The following is a 27,272-nucleotide window of genomic DNA, read 5'->3' as shown; positions in this document are numbered from 1 at the left end:
GGGGGCATTCAGGGAAGGGGCCCAAGCGTTCCTCTCCCATTGAGATCGGCATATGCCAGATCCAGGGGGGTCCCGACCAAGGGCCTCCCTGCCTGTCCCAAAGGGGAAGCCTTGCAGCAAGAGGAACCTTCGGCCCCAGCCCCCCTTCCTCCTCCCCGGCTCGCTCCCCACCCGCCCCTTTGGGGCAAGTGGGGAGGGGTCTCGGGGGTGGAAGGGCAGGATCTGCTGGGGGCCGCCGCGGGAGGGAGCCGGGCTGCCGTTTGGCGGGGGCGCCTCGCCTTGCGGAGGGCGGAGGGGGCGGCGCGAGGAGGAGGGGGCGGGGGTCTCCAGGCGCCCCTCGTCCGTCCCGGGGGCGGTCCCCGCTGGCCCGCGACCGCCCCACCCTGGCCGCGCACTCCTCGCTGCCTGGCCGCCGCCGCGAACGCCGAGGGATTCCCTGCCGGAGGGAGGAGGTGAGGGCACCGCCTGGGGGGGGCGGGGGGGGCTGGAGGCAGCGCCGCCTCTCCCCACGGCCCCCCCGGGACTTGGGGGGCAGTTCTGAGGGGGGGCGCAGAAGCGGCGGGAGGGACCCCCTTCAACCCCCCCCCACCACGCTCGCCCTTCCCCCGACTCCGCCCCGCGCTCTGCCGCTCCGGGTTTTCCGCCTTGCCCGCTCGATCCGAGAGAGCGGCCAGCTCCTCGCCGGGTTTTGAGGGCCGCCGGCCTGCCGCGGCCAGTCTCGCGAGCTCCGGTGAGAGTGCAGCCAATCGGCGCGCAGGGCCCGGGAGCCGTCAGCCAATCGGGACGCAGCTCTGCCTGGGCCCCGACCAATGGGCGGCCTCCCCGACCTCCCCCTCGCTCGGGCTGCGGCGCGCGGAGAGCTCCGAGCGCGCCTCCATTTAAAGGGGCCGCCGCCTCCGCACGCTCCTCGGGGGCTCCGGCAGCGCCTGCGGCGGGGACGGGCGCGGCGGGGCGAGCGCTGTGGCGGAGCCGGGGAGCGGCAGGTGAGGAAGACCGCCGCGGGGGGCGGGGGCGCGCAGCACCTCGTGAGGGGAGGGGGTGGGGCGCGGGAGGGGCGGGGCCTCGACCCGGGGGAGGGGCGCGCGGTGGGTCGGAGGGATCCTGCAGGTACTGGCGGGGGGGCGGGGGGGCCCTCTCCCCCCCACCCTTGGGACGGCGTCGCTGCGGGGCGGGAGTGGCCTGCACTGCAGGGGGCGCGGGGCGGCCTCCCTGGTCGGGCCGGCGGCTCTCCCTGGCCTACCCTGCAGGGGGGTCCGCGACGGCGAGGCGGCTCTGCTGGGGGTCTCTCCTCCCCCGCCCGCAAGGAGGAGCGGCGCGTCCCGCAGGCCCGCCAGGACTCCGGCGGGGCTGGGCGGGCGGGTGGGGAGCGTGGCGGAGGCCCGGAGTGGCGGCCGCTCCCGCAGGGTCTTCCCCGGGAGGTCTGGCGTGGCTCCAGCCAGCCGGTGGCGGCTGCTTCCCGCCACAGGCTTTGCGCCCCGTTGGAAGCGACCTCGGGTCTTGGAGGGGGGCGGGGGTCGCGCTCCGTTCTGCCCCAAAGCGGGATCCCTTCGCGGGGGCCCTTCGAGGAGCCTGATGAGGAGGGGCCGGGGGGGCTTCAAGCGGCGGGAAGATTTGGGGTCCCTGGGGGAGGGGAGGGGAGGGGAGGGGAGGCCGGATCCTGCCTGGAGGGGGAGGCGGGGGTCTCGGGCTGGGCTGCAGGGGGCGGCAAGCGGCGCTTCAGGCGGTCTGGGGCTCCCTCCGTTCCTGAATGAAAGAAGACACGCCGATCTGAATGGGGGGGGACCCGGAAAGGGGGGAGGGGTGCGGGCCGGTATTTTAGAAAAAAAGCGTGTTGCCTGCCTGTCAAACTCAAGGCAGCCTATAAGAAACATCCTATGAGAAATGCCCCCCTCCCCCTTCTCTTCTGCAGACAAGGCTGCTGGAAGATCCAAAGGGTGGGAGCTCACCTGCCCTTGGAGGGGGCTGCTGCTAGACCTCTAGGGACCCACCCCTCTCGATCTCTCTGGGAGAATGGGAGGCTGCAGCCACCTCTCTTGGTCCACAAGGGGCAGTCTGATTCTGCGGGGAGGAGTCGGTCCTGGAGGCCATAAGGGGCTTTAGAAGTAACCACCGGGGCCCTTGCATTAAGACAGAAACCTAAACAACCAGCACAGCTCCCTTAAAATAGGGGTGGGCCTGCCTGGGGCCAGTCAATGAATGAGCATCTGCCACTTCCAAGTTACCTTCAAGGGCAGCCCCACGTAAAGCAGATTGCAGTAGCCTAAGAAAGAGAAGGGAGGAGTACAGGGCAGCACCACCTGGTCAAGGGAAGGGTGTAACTGGTGGACTGGCTACAGTTGGCCAAAGGCTGTCCTGTCCACAGCCTCTCTCCGCTGTTCTCTTTGGAACCGCAAGTCCAGGAGAACTCTCCAGATCGCACACCTGCTCCTTCAGGAGAAATGAGGCCTCCGGTGGAGTAATAGATACATGTCCAAGGAAGATCAGAGACTGATAGTAATGCCGTATTGCTGAGACTCCATCTGCCCCTTTCAGACCCTCACAGTCTCTGGGCACTGGGTAAAAGCCCCACGACATCTCCTCCTTCACCTGCATAGAGATGTAAACGTGAAGCTGGATAACCAGCATAGTGATGGTGCCAAGGCCACCTGTGACATCCCTTGATAGTTGTGGGCATCACAATTGGGTTGCCCCAGGGCAAACTCTCTCCCGTAACAAGCTTGATTGGAACTGCCCACTTAGGAAGGGGCAGAAGCACTGCAACCCACCCCACCCCAGACCATAATGGATGCTATGGAAAGCTAGGGACAAGGAGGGCGGGCACCCCACCAAGGTCCTGCTGCATCCCCAGGCCCAAGTGGGTGGCTCTGCCTTGCTCAACAGAGACTGAGCTGAGGCAGGTTCTTATGGGCACTTTCCAGGATCTGGCACCCTCCCATGCGATATTAAATCACCTGAGGAAAATTGTTGGCCAGTGAAGGACAGAACCTTCATTACCAGAGAAAGGAAAATGAAGCCGTTGCTGCACCTGTAGGCAGGTTCCCTCTCACGTTGCAAATCGTGGCTAGACGGACACTGCAGCCCTCTGCGAAGGAGCTCCAAGCTGCCCTGTAGGCTGGCACTTATGGCCGGCGCCATCCGCCAGAGACCGGCAAGCAGAATCTCCCTTTACATAGCTGTGTTGCTTGCTAAACCCTCCCGTGGTTATCCCAAGAAACGTTTTGCCTTTTTTGAGTGCTACTAACGCAATGAGGTTTGCATTGACTGGTGTGCCTCCTTTTATCTCAGCTCACAGCAGCGTATAGAAAATGAGTGCTGTAAATGGTTACAGCTTTTTGCATTTAGCTGTTAAAAAGTGACCATTCCAGTCCACCAAACCTCGGGTCTCAATTTAAAAGCGAAGGAGGGCAGAGGCTCGGTTGGGTGGCTGTAGGGCCATGAAGATCTTTCAGACTAAAACGTAGCTATGCTGATGGTCTGTGGCCCATTCACACACACTGCTAAATCATCAGACCCCTGTGCCTGTTGGGGGAAATGTGTCACAGCTGCCCAGGATGGAAATTCCCCACTTGTCCAGTGTGTGAAGGTAGCATGGGTGATCTTTTCTGCATTGGTTGGGGGAAAAGGGTTATCAGGCAGATCCTGGGCTGGTTTTGCACCAGGAGATCGTTCAGTAACTCAGTCTGCTGCATGTGCATTGTGTGCGCACTGTATTATTTTTGAAAGGTATGCTTAATGCTGGGCTACTGATAAAACATGGGCATAATTCTATTGCTTATTCGTACAGTATCCTAAACCAGGGGTCTTCAACCTTGGCAACTTTAAGACTTGTGGACTTCAACTCCCAGAATTCTGGTAATTGAAGTCCACAAGTCTTAGAGTTGCCAAGGTTGGAGACCCCTGCCCTAAACCAAGATCTAACAGCTGCATTTGTGTAACCCATTAAACTTGGTTGGCCTTAACCTTGGTTTTAGTTCTGATGGGTTTGCAGTTCAGTGCATTGTGAGCCTGAGAAAATGGGTTAATACAATACTTCAATTAAGCGTCTTCTATGAACGCAAAGTATTTTTTTATTTTTTCCCAACTGAGGCTCCGTGTTGGTCCCAGCTTTGCTTTTTCCAAAGCTAACGCTCTGCATGAGTCAGCCTCGTTTTTGTCATGGATCAGTTGCTTTGCAATGGATAGTTTGGATTAGGCTGTTTCAGATCAGGTGGGGTTCGGCATCAGTTAAGGAAAGGGGGGGGTCTCTGTGAAATAGATTTCTGGGAGGAATCCTTTTGCTGTGCCCACAGCTGATTTGCAGGCCAGTGAAGAAGGACTGACCTCTTTCCTTTCTCAATTCTCAGTTGTTGGGCATCCCTGAATGGATTCCAACAAATTTCCTGCCTCTTTGGGGCCCCTGTCTCTGCACAATAAGCCCCTGATTGGGGATCTCCCTGCGGGCCTGGAGTTCGGAGAGGATCTGCTGGCCTCCCAAACAGCCTCCATCCCACAAGCAGCGACTGTCCAGTCCCAAGAGATGGAGTGGGAGGTGTCTAAGCAAGCAGCGTCCGACGGTAGCTTGGAGTTTGGCGTGGGGAAAGCCGGTGACCTGTCCACCTTAAGCAAGTCTTTGGCCCTCAGTAAGCCCAGCACTTTGGCTATCCTGGAGAAGCCTGGCCTTCTGGACAGCTTGAGCAAAGGAGGGGGCCAGGAGGTGCTAGAGAAGTCTGGGGACCCCGATGGCTTGTTCAAGGCAGGTGGATCTGTGGACCCAGAGAATGGCACCGAAGCCCCCCCTGTGCCGGGAACTGAACGCCTGAGTCCCGAAGCTTTGCAGGAGGAGGGGGGGTCCCAAGGAGGCATGGAGCAGGAGAGCCACGTCAAGCACACAGGCTGTGTTCCAAACAGCTCCGCCAAGGACGACCCTGAGGTGGTTGAGGTGAGCAGCTTCACCCCTTCCCAAGAAGCAGCCCCCTCACTCGGCAGCCCCCCAACGAGCCCACGGCTGGCGAAGAAGCCCCGGTTGAAATCCCCCAAGAAGAGCTCCCTGGAGCACAAGGAGGATGCTTTGGCACCCGCAGAGGAGGAAGAAGAGCCCACTCCGAACAGCATTCCTGAGCCTGTGCCGCCCCCTCTGGAAGTGGCCGAGGGGAGTCTGAGTGCAGCCAAGAAAGAAAGTGGCCCCAGTGAAGCTGCAAAAGCACAGGAAGCGGGACCCCCGCCCTCCCTTGCAGGTGGGTCAGCCTTCTCCCAGGGTTACTGCGGCTTCTTTCCCTGCCGCCTTGTGGTGTGCCAGTACTAGCCGGGTAGATCGTGTTCTGCTGACCAGATCCAGAGATCCTCCCGCTTCCTTCTCTGAATACTGGGCCCCTTCTAAAACTCCCTCCTTTATCTCCCGGTCTATGGAGATTCTTGGTCATCCAGGCCGAGGTTGTCCCAAAGGGGCTTCTTCAAGAAGCGACTGGAGTTTCTCATCCATTCTTGAGTGAGAAGCGAAACGTCTTCAAAGTCCGGTTGCCTTTTGAAAAAGCACCTCTGGGACTCCCTCCTTTACCCCACATTGCCCTCCCCAGATGTGGTTTTGTCACCATGATTGGGAGGTGTCTTCTGATGGGCCCTCCTTGAGGATCGTGGGTGGCCATCGGGTCTCTCTTGTCTTCTTTTGCAGGGGAAGGTGCTGGTGCGAAGGCAGCCGAGGCACCCGTTGAAAGGGTAAGGTGGGGGCCGGTGAAGGCCAGCTGGGCATTGGTCTCTTCCTTCAGGCCTTGGGAGGGCTTGGAAGTCCCCAGCCCTGCATTTCCCCCTTCCCAGCTCAGAGCCTGTGAACGGGCTGACTTGGGCTGGTGGGTCGCCTTCTGTGGGGAGACTTGGCCTCCGGTGGCTGCAGTGATGATTCCCTGGTGTCTTCCAGGAGCAGAAGAGGAGCGAGCGAGCCAGGAGGGCAGAGGTATCTCGGCCAGAAACAGTCAACTCTTCAGAGAGCAGTAAGTCCACCCGAACGGGAGGGCCAGGAGGGGGGCTCCCAAATGGTACAGTATGTCAACTTGGGAACAGAGCAGGCGTGAAAAAGGAGGCTGCCTTCCAGGCGAGGCTGGACTACCCAGCCCAGAATAGGTTCGTGAGAGAGAGAAAGGCTGACCCTGCAGGCTAGAGGCAGATTCCCCGCTGGCTGGCATAGGTTTTCTTCCAGAGCTGCATCCCTTCGAGAAAGGGAAGGCAGCTGCCAAAGAGGGGCTGGGGACAGAGTTTGGGTCCAGGGCTTCTCTTATGAAAAAGAAACACCCCAGCAAACAAACCAATTAAACCAATTTTAGCCAAATTAAAGTACACCATTGGATCAATAGGTAAATACAATTCATTGTTTTGAACAACAAATTAGACCTCCATCAGTCTTTCCATCTTATCAGCAAGGACTAACTTAGAAGGTGAGAATGGACACTTTTCTTTTTTTTTCTTTTTTCTTTTTATTTGATTTATATGCTGCCCTTCTCTGGAGACTCAGGGCGGCTTACAGTGCTTCTTCAGCCTGAGGAAGAAAATAAAAAAACATTTACATGAATTACCACACATAAACACAACCTCATTTTTCTCAGATTTCCTTACATCTAACTAGAGGTACACCAGACCAAAGGATGCCGTTATTTTTATTTCAATTTCTACCCTGCCTCTCTGCCTGAGGGAAGAGCCAGACTAAGCCATCCTGGTGGCATCTGGGGCGCTGGGGGATTTCCCATTTCAGAAGGGAGGGAAGCCCTGAGCACTTGCTCCCTCTCTCCTGCCTCGCAGTCCCCGTCTCTGATGAGGACTCGGATGCCATGGTGGATGACCCTAACGACGAGGACTTCGTCCCCTTCCGCACCCGCCGCCCCACCCGCCTGTCTCTGCGCAACCAGATGGCCCAGCGGGCGGCCCGCTCGACCGTCACCAAGATGACCTGCGCCAACTGCCGCACGCCACTGCAGAAGGGACAGACGGCCTACCAGCGCAAGGGGCTCCCCCAGCTCTTCTGCTCCAGCTCCTGCCTCACCACCTTCTCCAAGCGGCCCCTCAGCAGGAAGAGCTGCACCTTCTGCAAAAAGTAGGCGCTCCCCCACTTCCGCCCTTGGCCTCTCCCTGCCCCCCCCCGGACCGCTGCGGGGGAGCCTCCTGGTCCTGGCCTGTTGTGTCCCGTAGAGGGTTGGGACAGGCAGCCTTTCTGCCCCCGGCCTGACGAGGGTCTTCCTCCCTTCAGGGAGATTTGGAACACCAAGGACTCGGTGGTGGCCCAGATCGGCTCCGACAGCTCTTTCTACGAGTTCTGCACTTCGGTTTGCCTCTCGCTGTACGAAGCGCAGCAGCAGCAGCAGCGTCCGGCTCTGCAGGCTGCCGAAACCTCAGACTCCGTCCGGTGCAGCGTCTGCTACAAGACTGGAGAGGTGAGCAAAGGCCTCTCTCTGTGGCCAGCTTGCTGGGGAAGGCCACCGCAGGAGTTTTCCCTCTCCCTACCTCCTGTACATCCCTCCCTGGCATGTGGGGGGGGGGCTGTGGCGAGCCTGCGACCGCTCCGCTTCCACTTCAGATTCAGCACGAAGTGAGCAACGGCAGCGTGGTGCACCGCATCTGCAGCGACGCCTGCTTCACTAAGTTCCGGGCCACCAAAGGGCTGAAGACCAACTGCTGCGACAGCTGCGGCCTTTACCTATACAACAAGGGGGTCCCCTTGGAGTATCTCTTCCACGAGGGGCAGCAGAAGCGCTTCTGCAACCCCGCCTGCCTCAACAGCTACAAGAAGGTACGGTGGCTGAAGGGGAACAGGCTCTCTGGGGAGGGCCCTGAGGGTTGCCTGCATCCGCCAGTGCTTGGGAGCCGCCTGGCCCTGCCCCCTCAGGCTGCGAGGCGGTGGCCTTGCAGGGAGGGTCCCTCGGGGTTGGCGTTGATGAAAGGGGAGGGGGAGGAAAGATCTGGGGCCTGCCGGCCACTCTGCCCAGCAGCCCCCATGCCCTGGGTCTTTGCAGAAACACACCCGAGTCTACCCGTGCATGTGGTGCAAGACGCTGTGCAAGAACTTCGACATGCTCTCCCACAAAGACCGGAACGGCAAGCTGGGTCTCTTCTGCTCCGTCTGCTGCACCACTTCCTACAAGGTCAAGCAGGCCGGACTGACAGGTACTTGTGGGGGGGGTGTCTTTTGCCCCAGGCGATGCGTTCTGTGTGCCCGGGGTGGGGAGGTGGGCACTGGGCCTCTGGGGAAGAGAGGACCAGCCCTGCGGTGCAGACTCCTCCTGCCCGCTCTTGGGGGAGTCTCCTGGAGCCCACCCTGATCCCGCCATGTATCCTTCCCCTCTCCCCAGGACCCGTCCGGCCTTGCAGCTTTTGCCGGAAGAGCCTGTCTGAGCCTTGCTATTACAACAAGAACAAGCAGGTGGTGTACCAGTTCTGCAGCCCCAGCTGCTGGACCAAATTCCAGGTACATACGGAGGCTCTTCCGCCGTCACAGTGACGGGACCAGACCGAGGAGCTCTCTGGGTGCTCTGCACGGCTGCAGTCTGGGGCATCCGTCAGACTTCTGAAGTCTCTCCGCTCTCACATTTCTTTAAAAAGGAAAGAAAAAGGCTTCTAGCTCTCATTGTTTGCTGAGGACAGCTTTTGAGTAGGGAAGGCGGTGCCTGCTAACGGCCATGGGACTCAGAAGGTGTAGGGACTCCCAAGGCTGAGCAGAGGCCCCCTCGCTCTTTGCGCTCCCCTCTTTCTTACATCATCTGCCCTCTTTCCGTCTGAGTCACCAGAGTGGATAATCTCTGGATCTTCTGCCTGTGTGTTGATTTGCCTTCTCAAATTCTGGTGCTGCTTGGAGAAGAGCCTCCTTCTGGGCCTCTGGGCCCAGCCCCCCCCCCCCCTAGGCTGTGTGTGTGAGGTTCCCTCCTCTCGCTTTCTGGGTTCTTGGCGCGCTCCCCTATCCACGCTCTGCCATCGCCTGTGCCCGTCTCCTTTCTCACCCTCCTTCTTCCCTTCCTCCCTCCTGCTGAGTTCATCTTTCCCCTCGTCGCCCCAGCCGTTCTCTGTTGCAGCGTTGCATGACTGAATCTTCTTCTCAAAGTGGAGACATTCAGGATCCCGCTGACATCACAGAAGCCTAGCCAATGACCGGGAGGGGGGCAGTGAGGGTGCGGGGGGGGGGGCGAGGCTGCACATCTCATTCGTAGCTTATGGATCTTTCTATATCTATGATGTTGAATCTCTCATGGGGGTCATTGTCTCAAATAAAACTGTTTTTGCTTCTGCCGATGACAAAGAGAGTTTGTGTCTGCTATCCAATAAATCAGTGAAATTAACCTCCTGTGTGATTTGCATAATTTATTTCACTCGCAGAAAGTTGGTCTTGGGCTGCCATTCTCCCTGGCCAAAGCCTGTCCCCTTCCAGGAGCAGCAGCAGCACAGGGGGGCCTGCTGGAGGGGCCCCTTCTTGGTGCCACGGAATTGGGAGGGGAAGGGGAGCACTGGGAATGGGCAGGAGGTGAGGGGGATTCAGGGGCAGGGACAAACTGAGCAATGAGGTGGGCAGGGAGCAGGTGAGGGGCTGGGAGGGGCTGGGTGGGCAGTCCTGGGGCACAGCAAGGTGGGCAGGGTCCTTGTGCCCCTTCTGAATCTGTCCCCTTCCCTCAAAATGCAGCGCTCCAGCCCAGAAGGTGGGATCCACTTGACCTGCCATTCCTGCCACAACCTCTTCACTGGGAAGCCCGAGATCCTGGATTGGCAGGTGAGGGGGCTGCCGGAGGGAGGAGGCGAGAGACCTTGCCCCAGGGGGAGGGGGAGGGGGAGGGGGAGGAAGGCTCTGGGGAGAGGGCGGTTTGGGGGAGGGGCACTCTCAGCTCACGCCCCATTGGGCCTCCTGTGGCTCAGTTGCCCCACGGGGTCTGTGCCTGCCTGATGCCCGCGTGGTGCCCACTCTCTGCCAGGACAAGGTCTACCAGTTCTGCTGCCGGGATTGCTGTGAGGACTTCAAGCGGCTGCGAGGGGTGGTGTCCCAGTGCGAGCACTGCAAGCAGGAGAAGCTGCTGCACGAGAAGATCCGCTTCTCGGGAGTGGAGAAGAACTTTTGCAGCGAAGGTACCCGGGCGGGGAGCTCGATCGTTGCCGAGGGCAGAAGTCCCCCCGGCCGCCGTCTCCTCGGGGCAGGTCGTTGCATGCGGTGGGCAGGGGCGAGAGGCCGCGTCGGCCTTAGGATCGGAGAGGTGAGCGACGGGGACCCCCTAGGCCACCCGGGGCCAGTGCAGGAAGGGCTGTGTCAGGTGTGCGTGTGTGTCTGTGCCGTGCTTGGTCTCTCTGTGGTTGCCTGCTGTGGGCTCCTGTTGCCGCTCGGCCGCCCCCCTGGGAGGTTTTCATCCGTGTTGTTTCTCCGCAGGGTGTGTGCTTCTTTACAAACAGGATTTCACCAAAAACCTGGGTCTCTGCTGCGTCACCTGCACCTATTGCTCCCAAACCTGCCAGCGAGCTGTCACCGAGCAGCTGGAGGGCAGCACCTGGGACTTCTGCAGTGACGACTGCAAAAGCAAATACCTGCTCTGGTACTACAAGGTCAGTGCGGCCCTTCGGCCCTCTTTTGGGAGGAGGCCTGCCAGTCCTGGTCAGGAGAATAGAGTTGCCTCTTTAGTTGCACTAAAGGCCAAAACGTTCCTAAGGGCACCAAGTGGGTAGATCCATAAACCACCTTATAAGTAAAAGACGCTGTTCTGTGCCCCAGGCATCTGGCTCCACTGGGAACAGGCAGTTAAACTCTAGCAAACAGGTTTTCATACAGATTATTTATTTGGGTATCCTCAAAAACATAGACTTACAGTCACGGTGAGATTCATCCTTATATTTTATAATCTCTCCCATTTCCTATTGAAGATACCCAAATAAATAATCTGTATGAAAACCTGTTTAGCTGCTAGAGTTTAACTGCCTGTTCCCAGTGGACCCAGATGCCTGGGGCACAGAACAGGGGCAGTAAGAAGCGTGGCTACGAAGAGGCTGAGCTCCCTGTCCGGAACTCTCCCAGAAAGTCTTTTAAGGAAAGCCCTCCGGGAGTGGGGTGGGGGGAGGAATCTGGCCTTGGGAGTTCCAGAGGGAGGGGAGGCTGCTGAATGCAATTCTCTAGGTCGAAAGCCCCCACTCCCTTCTGAGGTGGGCCAGAGCCAGCTTCAAAGCATCAGCCCCGCCTCCCCTTTGGGAGACGACCATCAGCACCTGCTGTCCGGTTCCCTTTCAGAGTGCAAAAGCCACATCCCAGGAGCCGCATGCCACTCGCTTGCTAGTGCTCTTCTGTGGCCCTCAGAAACTGCCCCAGGCGGGGCCAGAGATTTAGGTTGTCTTCTCTCGTTGAGGGGTGGTATGTCCTTCCCAGGTGCTTAAGGCATTGTTCGGTCCTTTGAGTCTCCCCCTTCTGTTGGCCTTCTGTGCCGCCTAAGCCAGAGCTGATAGATGTGAACCCCCCCCCCAACTCTTGCTCTGCCCTTTGTCGGACTGCTTGTTGTGACCCAGGCCCTAGTAGTTAGTATTAAATACAAACAGTTCAAAAACAGACTTTATTAGAACAACTGAGAATTAACTCATTCTCAGCGTAGTCCAAACTAAATCAAAGCAAATTCTTCAAAACACCATTCCTCAGTTTATCACTGACCTTGGGATAATTAGGCAAACTGCCAAAGACTTTTCTTGGCAAAAGTTCAGAAGCAAAAGATGCCGACAAGAAATGAATACAGTGAAACAAGAAGTAATTCTCTCAACGTTGTTTTCTGGCAAAGAGCCCAAGAGCCGTTGCTGGTCTTTTAAGCCTTATGGGAGGGGCCAATCATCTCTTGGCCCTACTCCTGAGTCGTCCTCTCCGCTTTAGCTGCTCCTGCCTTCTGGCAGCTCTTCTCATACGTGCACTAGGAACGGGCTCCTTCTGTTCCTCTGCCTCTCTACTGCCAGCCTCTGGAGGCTCCGAAGTCTGCACATCACTCCCCGATGGCCCTGGCCCCATCTCTGCTTCCGATGCAGAGCCCTCATCCGGGCCTTCCCAGGCCTCCAGGACTGGCCCATGTTCTTCCTCAGCCTCATCGCTGTCCAACTCCGCTGCCAGTTCCGCAGGCTGCTGGCAGACCACAACACTGCTGCCTATCCACACCCTCTGCTGGTGTGGCTGGTGGCCTCGGACAGAAGCGGGGCAGCCTGGTCTTTGAAGCCCCCCCGGGGGATCTGGGTCCAGTTAGTATCTCAGCCCAGCCCAGGATCTCAGTGAAAGTTTGGTTTTTAATAGGAGAGCCAGATGTGGGAAGCTGCAGTGAGGATGAGCTCCCGTACCTGGTGGGTCGACCTAACTTTCCCTCTCCCTCTCTGGTGCCCGGTAGGCAGCTCGGTGCCATGCTTGCAAGCGGCAGGGGAAGCTGTTGGAAACTATTCACTGGCGAGGTCAAATCAAGCATTTCTGCAACCAGCAATGTCTGTTGAGATTTTACAACCAACAGAATCAGCCCAACCTGGACACCCAGAAAGGGCCTGAGAGTCTGCTGAACAGTGAGTAGCCGGTGCTTCGGCCAGCCAAGACTTGGAAGCGCATGAGTGGAAATGGGGCTAAGGAAGGATCCTGCACTGGCCCTGTGGTGGGTGGGTCGTGGGCTTGAACTCCGCCTGGTGGGGGGGAGGCTTCCCTTTCTCGCTCACCTCTCTGGTTCTGACATGCCGGGCCAGCCGGGAGGAGTGCGGCCAAAGGTACCCCCACATCAACTAGGCTGCCTGGCAAACTGTCTCTAGTTGGGCTCCTCCCTAGATAAAATGGATCTGTGGACCAGAGGATTCCGGGGTGGGGGGTGGGCAGCGTGTCTGTGTTGCCCTCCTTTGCCCAGGGCTGGCCCATACTTTGGGGCTCCGGGACCATTCCTGCTGAAGAGGCAGGTGGCAGCCGTGGCCAGGAGGGCTTTTCTATGATGCATTTTGTGGCCATTCCTGGGTTCTACGTGGTGTTTATTTAGTCACATTGGCTTGGTTTCGCTCGCTCTTAAAAAGCATTTCGAAGCGTCTGGGTAGACCACACCAAGACATCAACTCCACAGGAAAACTAAAAGTACTTTCATTGAGGTTGGCTATATAACGGATTCTTGCAGGTCTGATTATGTTCCTCCTCCTCCTCCTCAGTCCAATGAAGTAGAAAGGTGTCTGAGCCTCTTCCGAATATTATCTCTCTGCTGTGGACCTAAAATATATTTTACCCCTCCTTGCTTTGGCAGCTGAGCTTGCCTATTATCTCCATGCAGGTCATCTTTCTTACTCTCTACAGTCACTGTCTGGGCAGGGATGGGGTATCTGGGTGACTCCCTACTTGCCATTTGGCTTCCTGGTGGGTTCTGGTTGTCACCTTTAAGACACTGGGTGCTCCTGTGATCTCCAAGGCCCTCTCTCCCTTCTTCATTGTTCACCTAATTGGTTTTTTTTTAAAAAAAAAACTTTTATTTATTGAACTGTAGTTAACAAACATTCTCAAGTAACTGAGTGGCATTAATATGAGAGAGAGAGAGAGAGAGAGAGAGAGAGAGAAACGGTATGAAAAGTTAAAAATCGCTGAAAATAGATAGAGGCATAATATACCTATATGTTTACCACATATCTAAATTGTATTGATAGAAGGTCTGTTGTAACTGAGATAAAATATAAAATCCATCTGATTTTGATGAATTGTGGTTCTTGCCCCTGGTGTTTTTAAATGTTAACTTTTATTTGTAATCTTTTCTAAAGTAGCCGTTGAAAAGGCCTTGTTTATCCACAGCTGTTAACACATGTAACACTTTCTAATGTTGGGCAAATATTATTTCAGCTGGTAAAATTAAAGTACCCGTAAGTTCCTTTCTCTGCTTGTCCTGTGAAACGGACCGTCCGTCCTGGTCCCATCCGCTTGAGGATGCCATCCAATGGGACTGAGGAAAGTAGTTTTGGCTGCTATCCCTGCACTTCAGAGCCAGGCTCCCCTTGCATCCTGGGGTTCAGGAAGGGAGCTGAAACCTGACTTCCCATCTCTTCTAGGAGAAAGGCATCTTGCAAGGGTTGGGGGTTCTAGCAGTAATAATACTTATTATTATTACTAAGGATTTTGATTGACAGCTACTCACAGTTTTTAAGGAGCGGGGCATCCTTTCATATACTCAAAGCTAAGCTGTCCCCACCCCAGGTGTATGGATTTTTACCATCCACGATTCTCAGAACTGGCCATGCTGGCTAAGGAATTTTGGGAGTTGAAGTCCACACATCTGGAGGCTGCCCAAATTAGAAGGGCTCCTGTGTCCCTCTGCCATAAGAAAGTGAGCTATATATTGCTGTGTAGCCGAATGGCAGGATTTGTGTATGAATTACACGAAATTTATGCCTCTGCATAGTGACGTTTGTTTGTCCTAAGACTAGGAATTAGTTTTTGAATGCCTAAAGGAACATGCCAGAGTGAATGCCAGCTTTGCTGGGTTGCTTTGTGACAGGTTAGTAGAAATACTACTACCAGGAGGGCCCAGGGAAGGAGAGCCGGTCTCCCGTGGGGCAGACATGAACTATTCTTGGGCCTTGGTTTGTGCAGCTGCCGACCTTCCAATGGGCTGGAAGAAGCCGTGTCTTTTCCTGCCCAAATGATCCGTGGGTAGCTCTGGACTCCATCTGAGGGCCGCATTCCAGTGTTTTCCTCTAGTTGGGGTGTGGGGGGGGCGCCCTCTGCCCCAGTTGGGTGTGGGGGGGGTGCCCTCTGCCCCAGTTGTGGTTTCATACCCTGCTGAGACTTAGACCCGTGTCTCCCGGGCACTGGCCTGTTCCTTGATGAGGACGTTGGCGGCTTCTCTTCCTGCTGCCCCGGGTGAGAAGGGCCGCGCGCCTGGATGAATGAGCGCCTAGGCCAACCTTGCGCTCTCGGACCTTCTGGGCAGGGCAGGTGTGGAGAAAGCTGCAGCCCTCATCCCAGAAACTCTTTCTCTGCACAGGTCAGGCCCCGGAGCCCAAGCAACCCTCTGCCACTGCCCAGAAAGCAGAGCCCAGCGCGGTGAGTCCCTCAGGCTCTGCTCGGGGGTAGGAGTGGGAGAGCGCTTCTGGGGCTCGGGAGGCCCTGTGCAGCCTGGGTGAAGGGGCCGGCTTCTGTGCTGTGCGGGCAGGGGAAGATTGCAGAAGAAGGGCTTGTGTCTCTGCTGCTGAGCCCTGCCCTGTCTGGATCTCTGCAGGAGCCTGCCAAGGCTGCCCCCACCTCGCCAGCATCAGCTCCGCTCCAGCCCCCTCAGCCGGTCACCCCCCGGAAGAACAAGGCAGCCATGTGCAAGCCTCTCATGCAGAACCGAGGGGTTTCCTGCAAGACAGAGATGAAGTCCAAGGGCTGCCAGACAGGTGAGCGGGGTGGGGTGGGGTGGGCTGGGAGGGAGAGGCCGGTGGGTCCCCCCCTTCCTGGAACTGCCTTCATCCCAGGGGCTGGTCCTCCTGACCCGAGAGCTCCTGACTGGGGAGGGGGTGGAGCTCTCCCTCCACCCCCTCCCCAGGAGGAGGAGGAAAGAGGGAGGCCTTGCCTCGTCCCAGGACAGGAGGTGCTAACAGGTCTTCACCTTCCTTCCTTCCTTCCTTCCCTCCTGACAGACGACTGGAAGCCTCAGGTGATTGTGCTGCCCATCCCGGTGCCAGTCTTTGTGCCTGTGCCCATGAACATGTACTGCCAGAAAGTCCCAGTGCCTTTCTCCATGCCGGTCCCCGTGAGTACCACCTCCTCCTCTCCAGAGCTCCTGCCTTCCGCCCTCTCCTGCCGGTCCCTGACCAGTCGCTCCTTCCAGGTTCCCGTGCCAATGTTTCTGCCCACCACCCTGGAGAGCACAGAGAAGATTGTGGAGACAATTGAGGAGCTGAAGGTGAAGATCCCTTCCAACCCCCTTGAAGCCGACATCCTGGCCATGGCGGAGATGATCGCGGAGGCCGAAGAGTTGGACAAAGCCTCCTCAGATCTGTGTGGTGGGTTCCGTAGGGGGCCCTGATATGCCACTGTGGAGGGGTGCCAGATGCTTGCAGGGGTCCCAAGAAGGAGCGTGGGCCTGACACTCCCCTCCTCCCGCCCCCGCCCCCCTGTTTTCACAGACCTGGTGAGCAACCAGAGTGCCGAAGGGCTCCTGGAGGACTGCGACCTCTTTGGGCCAGCCAGGGACGACGTGCTGGCCATGGCGGTCAAGATGGCGAATGTCCTGGATGAGCCGGGGCAGGACCTGGAAGCCGACTTCCCTAAAAGTGAGGGCAGTGCCAAGGGAGACAAGAGTGGGCAAGAAGGGGGCTGCTGGTGTCCCTTCCTTGGGTGGAGACCTCCGTCTGGGCTCCCTTGCCTCCCTGCAGGGGCACTTTGGGCGCTGGGGCGGAGAGCAGAGGGCTTCTCCACCTGCCAAAGAGGAGAGCCTGGGGTGCAGCGGCTCCTGTGTTCCCCCGCAGACCCCTTGGACATCAATCCCAGCGTGGACTTCCTCTTCGACTGCAGCCTGGTCGCCCCCGAGGACGTTGCTGCAGACCCAGACTTGCCTCGCTCGATTCGCAAGGTGGGTCCCACCTGGGGCTGCCCCCCCTCCCCCCGAGAAAGACCTTGTAATGCCAGAGCCAGACTTATTCTCAGCCTCCGCCATGCGTTAACCTCCAGTTGTTAGGCTCTTGGGTACCGAAGGGCCCAGAAGTCTCATTTTCTACACTGGTTTTATAAAGGAGCCGAGGCTAAAACATTATCTGAGAGATCAGTTTGTTTATAGTGGAAGGATTTTGGTTTTTTCCCTTTCTGATAAATAAAAAGTAGTTTGCTAATGTAATCACAAGCGCCATGATGCCCTATCAAAATATAGTATGAAGAAAAATTAACCTAAGCTAAAAAGACAAACATGAGAATCAGTAGTGGGTTTCAATTTCGACCGCTACCGCTTCGCTCGTGGGCGTGCGATGCTTCTGCGCAGAGACATCCAGGCGGAACCTCCCGCCGCTGCCGCTACAGGTTCGCCTGATCCAGGGCGAACCGGTAGCAACCCACCACTGATGAGTATCCTGGGAAGCAAACTAGCCCCCCTCAATCCTGTCTCCCCAGGATCTTCTGCGGGGGGTGGGGGGAGTGTATTGCATGAAGGAAAAACAGCCTATAATGCTTTGCCACTCTGAGTAATACCTGGAGAAAAAGGTCTTTTCACTCACTACAAAGCAGGAGGCTACTTGGCCGCAGGTTGCAGGGGGAAAACCTGGGCTTCTCCCCAGCTGCCTGGCAGATGCCATCGTGGTGCTGGTTTCACCAGGAGCCCCCACACACCTTGCCCCTTCCCTCCCTCCCTCCCTCCCTCAACCCTGTCCCACAGGGCCAGAAGCGCCTGGTGCTGTCGGAGAGCTGCTCCAGGGACTCGGTAAGCAGCCAGCCCAGCGGCTCAGCTCTCAACTCCTCCTACGGGGTGAACGCCTGGAAGAGCTGGGTGCAGGCCAAGTACGTGGGTGCCGAAACCAGCAAGGGCGACGAGCTGCGCTTTGGCCGTAAGTGTGGGACATGTGGATCGGAGGGAGGAGCAGGGTGAGCCCGCCCACCCCCGGTGGCCCTGCCTGCTCCCACTTCTAAGCCTGCCCTGTTGCTGCCCGCAGCCAAGCCCATGCGGATCAAGGAGGACATCCTGGCCTGCACGGCGGCCGAGCTGAACTATGGCCTGGCTCAGTTCGTCAAGGAGATCACCCGGCCCAACGGGGAGCGCTACGAGCCAGACAGCGTCTATTACCTGTGCCTGGGAATCCAGCAGGTGAGGCCCCACCTCAGCCGGGCCCTTTGCAGGGGTGGGGGGGGGGCAGGGGGTTGAGGCCTCCACAGATGCTCTCCATGGATAAGGCTTTCCTGTCGGCTGTCGATGGCCTGTTCCCTGGGGGCCGGGGAGGGGCGTATTTTGCCTTTCTGTCGGGTGAGAAAAGAAGCCGCTACTTCTCCGTGAGAAGCTCGCAGACAGCAGCAGCCCTCACAACACCTTTGTGGGCGGGACCCCGGAGAGGAAGATACCCCCCCCCGGCCCCGGAGAGCCCCTGGAGGAGGGTCATGTGAGAGGCAGATTAGGGGCGTGGCCTCTTTGACCTTGTGACCCTCGGCCTTTCCAGTACCTGTTGGAGAACAACCGCATGGTCAATATCTTCACCGACCTCTATTACCTGACTTTTGTGCAAGAGCTCAACAAGTTGCTGAGTGGCTGGCAGCCCTCCATCCTGCCCAACAGTGAGTGTCTGCTGGGGGGTTGGGGTGGGGGCGCCCTCTTGGAAAGGCAGGGTTCGGCCTCCTAGGCCGGGGTTGGCCAGGTCTCCCCACAGGACTGGATCCATGAGTGCTTCGGCTGCATCCTCAGATAAGGCAGCCTGCAAAAGGGGTGGGGGGTGAAGACCTACGGTTGGAGAGGGGGGAGAGCATTGAACGCCATGGTGTGTCCGAAGTGGAGAGGCCGGGAGCTTCAGCAAGGCTGCTTCTGACCTCCCGCAAAGTTTCCCAGTCCTCTTCCGGGCAGTAGTGGGTTTCAATGTTTGCCACTACCAGTTTGCTCATGGGGGTGTGCGCGTGACGCTTCTGTACATGCGCAAAAGCTTCTGCACGTGCACAGAGACGTCCGGGCGGGTGGGCAGAGCCTCCCGCTGCCGCCGCTACCAATTCACTCAATCCAGGGCGAACCGGTAGCAACCCACCACTGGTTCCAGGACTAAAACGCTGCCAGTCTGGCTCGGATCAGGGTGGGAACCCATAGAAACAGTTGGGAGGCTCCAAAGGCTTAGGATGATGGGAGTGGGATTCCCAACACTGGCAGTATAAGTAGGCATGTCGGCTGCCCCTTCCTGGGACCTCAAAATTCCGCTCTGCCAGGGGCATCAGGCCGTTCAAGGGTCTCTGGAGCCCAGGTTCCCCCCCCCCCCTTGCCAGTCCGGTTTTGACCACAGGCCGGCCGGCCACCCTCACGGCTGGCTGTGTCCTGTAACTTTACAGGCGCGGTCTTCTCCCGCGTGGAAGAGGAGCACCTCTGGGAGTGCAAGCAGCTGGGCGTCTACTCCCCGTTTGTGCTGCTCAACACCCTGATGTTCTTCAACACTAAGTACTTTGGGCTGCAGACGGCCGAGGAGCACATGCAGCTCTCCTTCACCAACGTGGTGCGGCAGTCGCGCAAGTGCACCACGCCACGGGGCTCGGCCAAAGTCGTGAGCATCCGCTACTACGCACCTGTGCGGCACCGGAAGGGCCGAGGTAGGGACACCGCCTTCTACTTCCCCCGCCCCTGCCCCCAACCCTGCCCAACCCCGCTCAACCTCTGCTGCCCCTTCCACGCAGAGAGCAGCCTGGGCAAGCGGAGGAGAGAGGAGGAGGCGCCGGTCTTGGAGCAGCGGGAGAACCGCCTGAACCCCTTGCGTTGCCCCGTCAAGTTCTATGAGTTCTATCTCTCCAAATGGTGAGGGGGAGCGGGAGGGTGCCGGTTGTGGCTTTTCCAGAGCAGGCCAGAAGGGGTGTGAGTCCCTCAGGCCACCCACCTCCCCTCCTCTGACCCCCATCTCTCTCCCACTCTGGCCTGCAGCCCCGAGACCCTCCGCAGCCGCAACGACGTCTTCTACCTGCAGCCAGAGCGCTCCTGCATCGCGGAGTCCCCGCTCTGGTATTCTGTCATCCCCATGGATAAGAGCATGCTGGAGAGCATGCTGAACCGCATCCTGGCTGTGCGCGAGATCTACGAGGAGCACAGCCGCGGGGCAGGAGGCCTGGATGATGACATGGACTGACCGGGGCGGCCCTCGCTGTGAGAGAAGGTGGGCTCTGGTGCTGTTCCCCACCCCCCCGGCTGCAGGGACCGGGGGCAGCTCGCCTGTGAGCCCTTCCCTTTCTGGGTGGACGGACACAGAGGACTCGGCCGCCACATCTTCCACCCTGGCGAGTGGGTGCCTGGTGCCTCCGTCCTCCCCACGCTTCTCGGGAGTCCCTGCTTGGCTGGCCTTGTCACCTGGTCTCTCACTCCAGACTGGCAGGGAAGGGGGCGCAGGCTGCTTCTGGACTTGGAGGTTGGATCGAGAGCCCCAGACCTCTGCCTCTTCTGGCCGTGGGGGGGGGGGAGGAGGGAGGGAGGGGGTGGTTCCCGAGGGCCCGCTCTCTTGTATGCCCCCTCCCCTTCTGTTGACATCTGGTCCTGCCCTGCTGCTCTTCCTCCAGGGGCTCAGAGGCCGCCTTGCACCCGGGTCCCCCCCTGTCTCTGTGTGTGGCATTGAACTCTGAGCTATGGCTGGTGGTGGTGCCGTTTGTTGAGCCTGTATATACATTGTCCTGGCCCAGCCCTGCAGTGTCCGTGTCTCCAGTGAGCCAGTTGCGGGCCTCGTTGTCGCGTTGTGATATACTGGACGTTAAAACCCGGCCCCTGCCCTCCCTGCGTCTCTCTGGAAACCATTCATTTCAAATAAAGGCAGAAAAGCTCTCTGGGTTTGGCTCTTTCTGGCGAGGGAGGAGAAAACTTGGCGCTGCAGCCCCAGGGGTGAGCCGGGAGGCCCTCGAGTAGGGAACCAGCCCCCCAGATTTCTCTTTCTGGCCTACAGAGGGGTGGGGAGGGGAAACGATCTGGGGTGCCCGTCTCCCATGTGTTCTTTCACCCTTTAGCCATTAGGGGGCGGCAACCCACGTCAGCGTTTGGGGAGCTGCTGCTGTGGTCAGAGCCAGAGGCTGGCTTTGCCCAGTTTGGTGCCCTCCAGTGGACTTCACGGCCTGTGCAAGCTATGAATTATTGTGAAGATCAAGACACTGGGGGGGTGGGGGTGGCACAGCTCAGCTTAGGGGAGGCGTTCCAGCTGCATCCGGGCCATGGGGTGAGCGGGAAGGGCAGGCCAAATGCATCCAGAAAAGGAGATCTGCTTTCAGGCCCCAGCTTTGGCATCTTGGCCTGTAGGAAGCACGCCTGGGCGGAGGCAGCCTGGTGCTGTGGTTGTGGGAGAGGCCCGTTGTGCCTCTGAGGTTCACCTGGCAGTGGCTGCGGAGCAGGTGGGATTCCTGCCCACGATGGAAATTCCACCTGTTCCTGCCTGAATCTGGGACAAGGAAACACTCAAAGTTCGGGCAAGAAGGGAGGAAGGACGGTCTGACTGATGGTCGCATCAGGCCAGGGTGGAGCCCAACAAGGGGCTGGGCAGTCTCTGGGGTGGAGAAAGCCGCCAGGGAGGTCATGGGCAAGCCCAGCCATTTGACTGAGTCCAGAGGATCCAGGCTCGTTCTAGGCGCCCTTCCCTCCCAGGCGCTCAGCTGCCCCATTTCGACTGAGAACTTCAAGCGCCCGTTGACCCCAGTGGCTCTGCCTCATCCAGCAGTGGAGCTTGGGTGCCCTCCGAGCCAGGCTGCCTTTCCCGTTCCAGGGCTTCCTCCGCCTTTATTTCGCCTGGCTCATTACGCCTCCTCCTACAGGGGGAGGATGCTTGTCTTTAGCTACTAGTCCCCCACAAAGGGGGCCTCGGGAAGTCAGGCTGTTCTGCCAGCGTGCACCTTGTGCCCATCTCTGCAAACCTCACAGCCTCTCCTTTGGCAAGCCGGGGACACCTGGAATAAGCCAGCTTGTTCCCCCTCAACTGGCTAAGGGTCCTGCCGGCTGTCACTTCTTTCCTCAGCCCCCTAAACCCCCCCCCCCCCACACACACACACTTCTGCTTAGGCTCCTGGCAGGAGCTCTTTGCCTGGATCCAGACTCGGGATGGGAAGGAAAGATTCCTCCCACCTCCTGACATACTTTTCAGCAAACGGTGGCCGGCCAGGAATTCAACCAGAGAAAGGCCTGCATTTCCATGTGCTGATGTGAAAGCCCAAAGAAAAACCACTGAAGGCAGGACCTGTAAAATTGTTTTAATACTGTGACTTGCTTTGGTACAGTAAAATGCAGCCAGCGAGCCGGGCTGCAGTTGGATTTCCTGGCTGGAAGGGGCCTGCAGCGACCTTCAGAAGCTCCATTGCAGACCACCAGCCTTTGGGCTTCGCCTAGCTGCAATCAGGGCGTTCCGCAGGCCGATCCGGTGCCTGCAAAATCCACAGAAACTCCTTACGGATCCTGTAAACCGATGGGAGGGAAGTGTAAGACGGTAGCTGGTGACAGCAGGATTGGGGGAAAGGCCCCAGCCAGATTCCCCCAGAAGGGCTTGAGACAGTGCCGTGACAAGACAGCTTGGCCACCCAGAAGAGTACTCTGCTCTCCATCAGGCCGGAGCCCAATGACCCACCGACAGCCCGAGGCCTCTTAACAGGCCGAGCAGCGGTCACTCTTCTCCTGCAGCCCCGAGTTCCGCCGGAGAATGTCCTTGAGGGAGCCGTCGTGCTCAGTCAGCAGCTGGTTGATTTCGTTCTGCTTGTACTCCGAAGACAACTTGTGCCCCAGGAAGGAGCTCTTCCCCGAGGAAGGGTTGTGGCTTCGGCTGAGGCGCCGGGCACAGGCTCGCACGACAAGGAGGATCATTTCGGCCACGTTGAGGACAATGCAAATGCCAGAGGTGGCCAGCATGAAGACGGTGAAGATGGTCTTCTCGGTGGGCCGAGAGATAAAGCAGTCCACAGTGTTGGGGCAGGGATAGACGTCGCACTTGACCAGGCGGATCATCTGGTACCCTGGGTAGATCATGTAGAAGATGTACATGAAGATGCCTTCAAAGAGGATGCGGAAAAGGACGCTGAAGATGTAGGTCCACCAGAGCGAACCGGAAATGCGCATCTTGTGCTTCTTGACTTCCTCCAGGTGCTTGGTGTCCCCGTGGCCGGTCATCACCAAAAGCTTCTTCTCCTGGTGCTGCTGGTAGGCCACGTGCATGGCCACCAGAAGTGCTGGCGTGGTCACCAGGATCAGCTGCAGCGCCCAGAGCCGGATGTGAGAGATGGGGAAGTAGTAATCGTAGCAGACGTTCTTGCAGCCAGGCTGCTGGGTGTTGCAGGTGAAGGAGGACTGCTCGTCGCCCCAGACGCTCTCGGCGGCCACCACCAGCACCATGATGCGGAAGATGAATACCACGGAGAGCCAGATGCGGCCAATGGCGGTGGAGTGGCGGTTCACGCCAATGATCAGAGCGTAGAAGCCTTCCCACTTCATGGCGCCTCAGACCTGAAAGAAAAGGGTCGGATCTGGTCAGAGCGGACAGGGCCCCAGGCTAAATCTCTCCCCCATGTTTTGCTGGGTGGGGAGTGCAAAGAACCACTGTGTTCATCTCCCCCCCCATCTCCACTCCCTTAAGCCACCTCGTTTTATTTCATGCATTGCCACAAACTGCCTGGGGATGATAAAGACAAAAGTTGGACCTCTCCTCTTGCTTAAGCCCTTGGCAGCCCTGCTCTCAGAAAGCTCTGTGTGCCATCGGCCCCCAGGATTGTCCTGAGCCCCCATTCCCGACTAGTCAGGCTGAGAGAAACGGCTCTCCTGCCCTACAGCAATAAAGAGACTCCTGGCACCCCTGTGCTTCTCTTTCTTGACCTGGCCTACCATGGCCAAAGGATTGGTGAGATGCTGCAGTCAGAATGGCGCTGCCAACACCTACAAGGACTGGCAAGTTTCCCACAGCTTCCTTTGGCAGCTACCTCCAAATCCCTAGGCTGGCATGGACTCGGCCCTGCCCCTCCAGCGGAATGAGGACCCTGCTACAATCTTCCACTCTTCCTCACAGGCCCCTGTGTTTTCCCTGGGGCTGATGCCACCGTGGCCTGCACCTGAGGGGCATGGCTGCACACCCCAGCCCTGTACGCCTAAGCAGCTCTGCTGGGCCAGGCTGGAAGCGGAGACTGGATCTGGGCAACCTGGCAACCTTCCCCAGGAGAGCAAGATACTCCCCAGCATGGCTTTTTGCGCTGCCCCTCCCTCCAGAGACAGGCAAATTGAGATTTCAGGGTCTTTCCTGCAAGGAGGGTAGAGACACCGCTCGGGTCCCTTTGCGCCCTGGGGACTGGTGGCACATTCTAGGTGCTCTCAAGGTCCGAAGCAAAGTGGTGCCATTCCCTGGACTGCCTGCCAGGTCAGAGAGCCTTCCCCTTCTCCAGAAATTCATTAGAGGGCCTAACCGGCCGCACCAACGCAGCCATTGCATTGACTGGCCGGGCACGCTGATGAAAAGTTATGGAAATACGAACATATTTTTAAAAATATTTTGAGAAGCAAGTTTTGGGGAGCTTATGATAAGCCCGACTGATTTAAAAGCAGCTGCTGTCACCAATGTCCTGTTTCTAGCAGCCCCACAAAATTAGGATGGAGAAAGCCAAAAGTGATGGGTTTCTCCCAATGCCCCCTTCCCAAGCCCCCCTGTGAGTTCCCAGCAGCTCCCAGCCAGCCCATTCATTCCTTACGGGGTGAGGATGAGCCTCCCGACCAGCCCTTACCTTGCCCTGGGGAACGGTCCTTCTGCAAGGCAGCCGCAGGCGCAGGCCTCCGGCAAACTCTGCCCATCTCGAGAAAGTCATATGCTGCTTTATAAACTATTTTGCATACAATAAGCCCTTTATCGGCCACCAAACAACACACTTTAGAATTCAGACCGCCTGTTAGGACTTCCGCCCACCCTGGCCAAACAAAGTCTTTCTGTGTGCCATTTCAGCCGGACCGAGCGGCCACGGCACCTGGTCCCACGCTCTGCCAGGAGCAAGGAGCCTGTTCCGCAGAGACTTGCTGCGCGTGGGGCAGAAGGTTCCCTAAGATCCTGCTGGGGGTGGGCTTTTCCCCTCCCAAGGCCCCCGATTTGGCAGCTGCCCAAGGCCACTCGCTGCCCCGGGGCCAAAGGTCCAGATGCTGGACACTAGCCAGCTCCCTCAGCCGTGACGCCGCTTGGCGTCAGCCGTACCATGTCCCGCAGAAACGGAGGTTCTTGGCATCTCCTTCCGGGGTGCAAAGTCAGTGCCGGAATCCAGTGCCAAGGCTGGCCGAAGACAAAGCGACCCTCAGTTCAAAAAGCCGACCCTGTTCCAGAACATCCTTCCTTACGCACATGCACTGCACACCCCCTTCCTTTGTGCGTCTGCCCGGAGCGCAGGCCCCACAGCCCCAGACGGAAAAGCTGCCTTCCCACCCACCAGTGGGGCGGAATTCTCCCCCAGTCCTCCATGCCGTCACACACACGCACGCAGCCTGCAGGGGCCTGGGCTCAGTGGCTGGCCATGGGAGGTCCTCTGGGCCATCTTGGGCTCCCAAGGGCAACTGGACTTGATGCTGGGACACAAAAGCAATGAGGATTATCCTGGCTAGGTGGCTCAGTGGCTAAGACGCTGAGCTTGTCGATCAGAAAGGTCGGCAGTTCGAATCCCTAGTATAGGTCTCCTGCGTGAGCAGGGGGTTGGACTAGATGACCTCCAAGGTGCCTTGCAACTCTGTTACAGTTACTAGGATGGTACCCAGCACCTACAATCCCCAGGTGGGGCGGGGGGGCTTGTGGCTACCCAGCTGAGCCTTCCTAGCCCTAACCCACTGGAGAATGTGGCGATTCTGCTGGCAGCTGGAAGGTAACCATTAAGCCAGCACAAACAGACAAATCGAGGGCCAGAGATCGCCCGGAGCAAAGGTCTCCCTCGGTGTTCTCAGCCCCTGAGACTTGGGGGAGGGAGCCCAGGGACACAGTGGGAACATCTGAATGTAAACATGTGAAAAGCATGTTTTCTGCCTGTGGTTTTATGCTTCGTGTTTCAGACAGATGCTTGGGAGAGACAGGCGGGGCATTAGAAAAAAGGGGCACTGTGTATTGCGGTGGCTCAGCACAGGTGTCCGAACAAAAAAAACTGGAGGCCCAGCATGGCATGCCATGCTGGGGAGCCTCAGTCTGGCAACTGCCACTCAATGAGGGGCTTCTGGGCCTGCGGAAAAGTTTGACGGGAGAAGACCCAGCCCTGGCGCTCAACAGGCCCTCCCTGCCCCCCAAGCCAGGGCTTGGAAGTCAGTGGGGCAACTCAGTCTCTGGATGGGCTTCGCCTAAGTTGCTCTATTTGCTGATTGACCAATTGTTGCTTTGCGGAGATTGTGATTGCCAGCGTTGTTTTCTGTGATGCCTGAGGCCCATTGTTGCTCAAGGAGCCAGAGGTAGGCAAATAAAAGTGATGCCAGCTCAGGTAGGTGTGGGGAGATAGGCAAGATAAGGGCTCCTTCCTGCCCGTTGACTTAGAGGGAGAGACTGAGGGGGCTGGGGGCAGCCCAAGGCCACGGCACCCCTCTGCGGAAGAGCTTCTGGAGCCCTTCCTGTCCAAGGAGTCGGCCTTGAAGCCCCCGAGTAAAGGCCCAGGGTAGGTGTGTGCGCACGCCACTCTTGGTGCCTGGTCGCATTTCCCCACCACCTGCTGGGAGGACGCAAAGGGGAGAGAGCCCCCCAAGCACCTTTTGCCACCAAAGAGACGCCCCCCCCCCAGGCCCATGAGACTCCCAGGGCTGATCAGAGCAGCTCAGCAAGGTCATCTTTAGAGCTCTTGGGTTGGGGGTGTCCTGGGACTTTTGAAAGCCTTTTTGATAAGGAGCCCTTTCCTCCTCCCTTCACCCTCTTTCCTTCTTTCCTTTCCTTTCCTCCTCCCTTCACCCTCTTTCCTTTTCTCCTCCCTTCACCATCTTTCCTTTTCTCCTCCCTTCACCCTCTTTCCTTTCTTCCTTTCACCCTCTTTCCTTTCCTCCTCCCTTCACCCTTTCCTTTCCTTTCCTTCTTTCCTTTCCTCCTCCCTTCACCCTTTCCTTTCCTTTCCCCTCCCTTCACCCTCTCCTTTCCTTCCCTTCACCCTTTCCTTTCTTTCCTTTCCTTTCCTTTCCTTCTTTCCTTTCCTTTCCTTTCCCCTCCCGTCAACAGCTGGCTGAATTGCTTAATTTGTAGACTTGCTTGAGAAAACAATTCAACCTTTGCCATTGATCAAGGCTTCATGTAGAAAGCTCAAAGGTGAAGCAACTTGATCATGAAATTCTGGATCTTAGACTGAGCAAGAAGCAGCCTGCAAAGCCCACCCCTCTCGTGGCCACCCTGCATTCTGACCACCCGCCTCTTGTTCCAGGCTCACCTGTCGCAGCCGCAGGAGGTGGTGCTGAGAGCAGCCCAGGTAACCTTTGATTTGAGGGAGTTACGCCAACCAGACCCAGAGTTTTATACCCAGGGACAGGCCCACCCACTTCCCTTGAGACAACCTCCCTCTCAGATGACTAAAGATCCACAAAGGCACATCCAACTCAACAGTTCTGCCCCAAAAGTTCTTTGGGGATGGAATCCACCTTCCGGGGTTCCTGCTTGGCTTGGTGTCCACTGGCCAGAGGCTGCCACTTCCAAGCCTGCTTTCACAGCCCCAAAAGCCCCAGTCGGAACTTGCTATTTTTACACAAGAAGCTCAC

At 58.0% G+C, this 27,272-nt stretch overlaps 2 protein-coding genes across 10 annotated transcripts; one reads left to right on the top strand and one right to left on the bottom strand.

The window, feature by feature from the left end:
- The first annotated feature begins 314 nt into the window (after positions 1 to 314).
- ZMYM3 (zinc finger MYM-type containing 3) lies at positions 315 to 20,402 on the top strand. 8 transcript variants are annotated; one of them, XM_087877637.1, is made up of 25 exons: positions 315 to 452; positions 4,344 to 5,213; positions 5,648 to 5,691; positions 5,891 to 5,963; positions 6,766 to 7,057; positions 7,211 to 7,394; positions 7,538 to 7,750; positions 7,974 to 8,124; positions 8,310 to 8,425; positions 9,629 to 9,715; positions 9,915 to 10,065; positions 10,361 to 10,533; positions 12,333 to 12,498; positions 14,934 to 14,992; positions 15,168 to 15,327; positions 15,571 to 15,683; positions 15,762 to 15,936; positions 16,060 to 16,206; positions 16,402 to 16,505; positions 17,298 to 17,466; positions 17,572 to 17,723; positions 18,070 to 18,184; positions 18,938 to 19,192; positions 19,277 to 19,394; positions 19,518 to 20,402. In XM_087877637.1, exons 2-25 carry the CDS (start codon positions 4,361 to 4,363, stop codon positions 19,717 to 19,719), a joined length of 4,272 nt encoding a protein of 1,423 aa, XP_087733763.1. In that variant the 5' UTR covers positions 315 to 452; positions 4,344 to 4,360; the 3' UTR covers positions 19,720 to 20,402. The 8 variants fall into 8 exon arrangements, with proteins under 8 accessions (XP_087733763.1, XP_034297601.2, XP_087733766.1 ...); XM_034441710.3 differs by having other exon boundaries at positions 16,309 to 16,505; XM_034441712.3 differs by lacking the exon at positions 315 to 452 and adding an exon at positions 643 to 983.
- Positions 20,403 to 21,789: 1,387 nt separating this feature from the next.
- Positions 21,790 to 26,992, bottom strand: GJB1 (gap junction protein beta 1). 2 transcript variants are annotated; one of them, XM_034441743.3, is made up of 2 exons: positions 24,311 to 24,391; positions 21,790 to 23,048 (listed from the first exon to the last, which is right to left on the bottom strand). In XM_034441743.3, exon 2 carries the CDS (start codon positions 23,034 to 23,036, stop codon positions 22,197 to 22,199), a length of 840 nt encoding a protein of 279 aa, XP_034297634.1. In that variant the 5' UTR covers positions 23,037 to 23,048; positions 24,311 to 24,391; the 3' UTR covers positions 21,790 to 22,196. The 2 variants fall into 2 exon arrangements, with proteins under 2 accessions (XP_034297634.1, XP_034297633.1); XM_034441742.3 differs by lacking the exon at positions 24,311 to 24,391 and adding an exon at positions 26,948 to 26,992 and having other exon boundaries at positions 22,062 to 23,048.
- Positions 26,993 to 27,272: the final 280 nt, after the last annotated feature.

Source organism: Pantherophis guttatus, chromosome 12 (genome assembly GCF_059756535.1).
Source record: "Pantherophis guttatus breed Tessera chromosome 12, ASM5975653v1, whole genome shotgun sequence".
NCBI classification, from domain to species: domain Eukaryota; kingdom Metazoa; phylum Chordata; class Lepidosauria; order Squamata; family Colubridae; genus Pantherophis; species Pantherophis guttatus.
Note: the sequence above shows the minus strand (reverse complement) of the source record. Positions and strands in the feature narration are given on the sequence as shown.

What these genes read in the sequence shown, in the direction of transcription:
- GJB1 (XM_034441742.3), bottom strand. Translation starts at nt 23,036, where the DNA reads ATGAAGTGGGAAGGCTTCTACGCTCTGATCATTGGCGTGAACCGCCAC.
- ZMYM3 (XM_034441710.3), top strand. Translation starts at nt 4,361, where the DNA reads ATGGATTCCAACAAATTTCCTGCCTCTTTGGGGCCCCTGTCTCTGCAC. An exon ending in AGCCTCCTCAGATCTGTGTG is followed by an intron (nt 15,937 to 16,059) that starts GTGGGTTCCGTA and finishes CTGTTTTCACAG; the next exon opens with ACCTGGTGAGCAACCAGAGT. An exon ending in GCCCTCCATCCTGCCCAACA is followed by an intron (nt 18,185 to 18,937) that starts GTGAGTGTCTGC and finishes GTAACTTTACAG; the next exon opens with GCGCGGTCTTCTCCCGCGTG.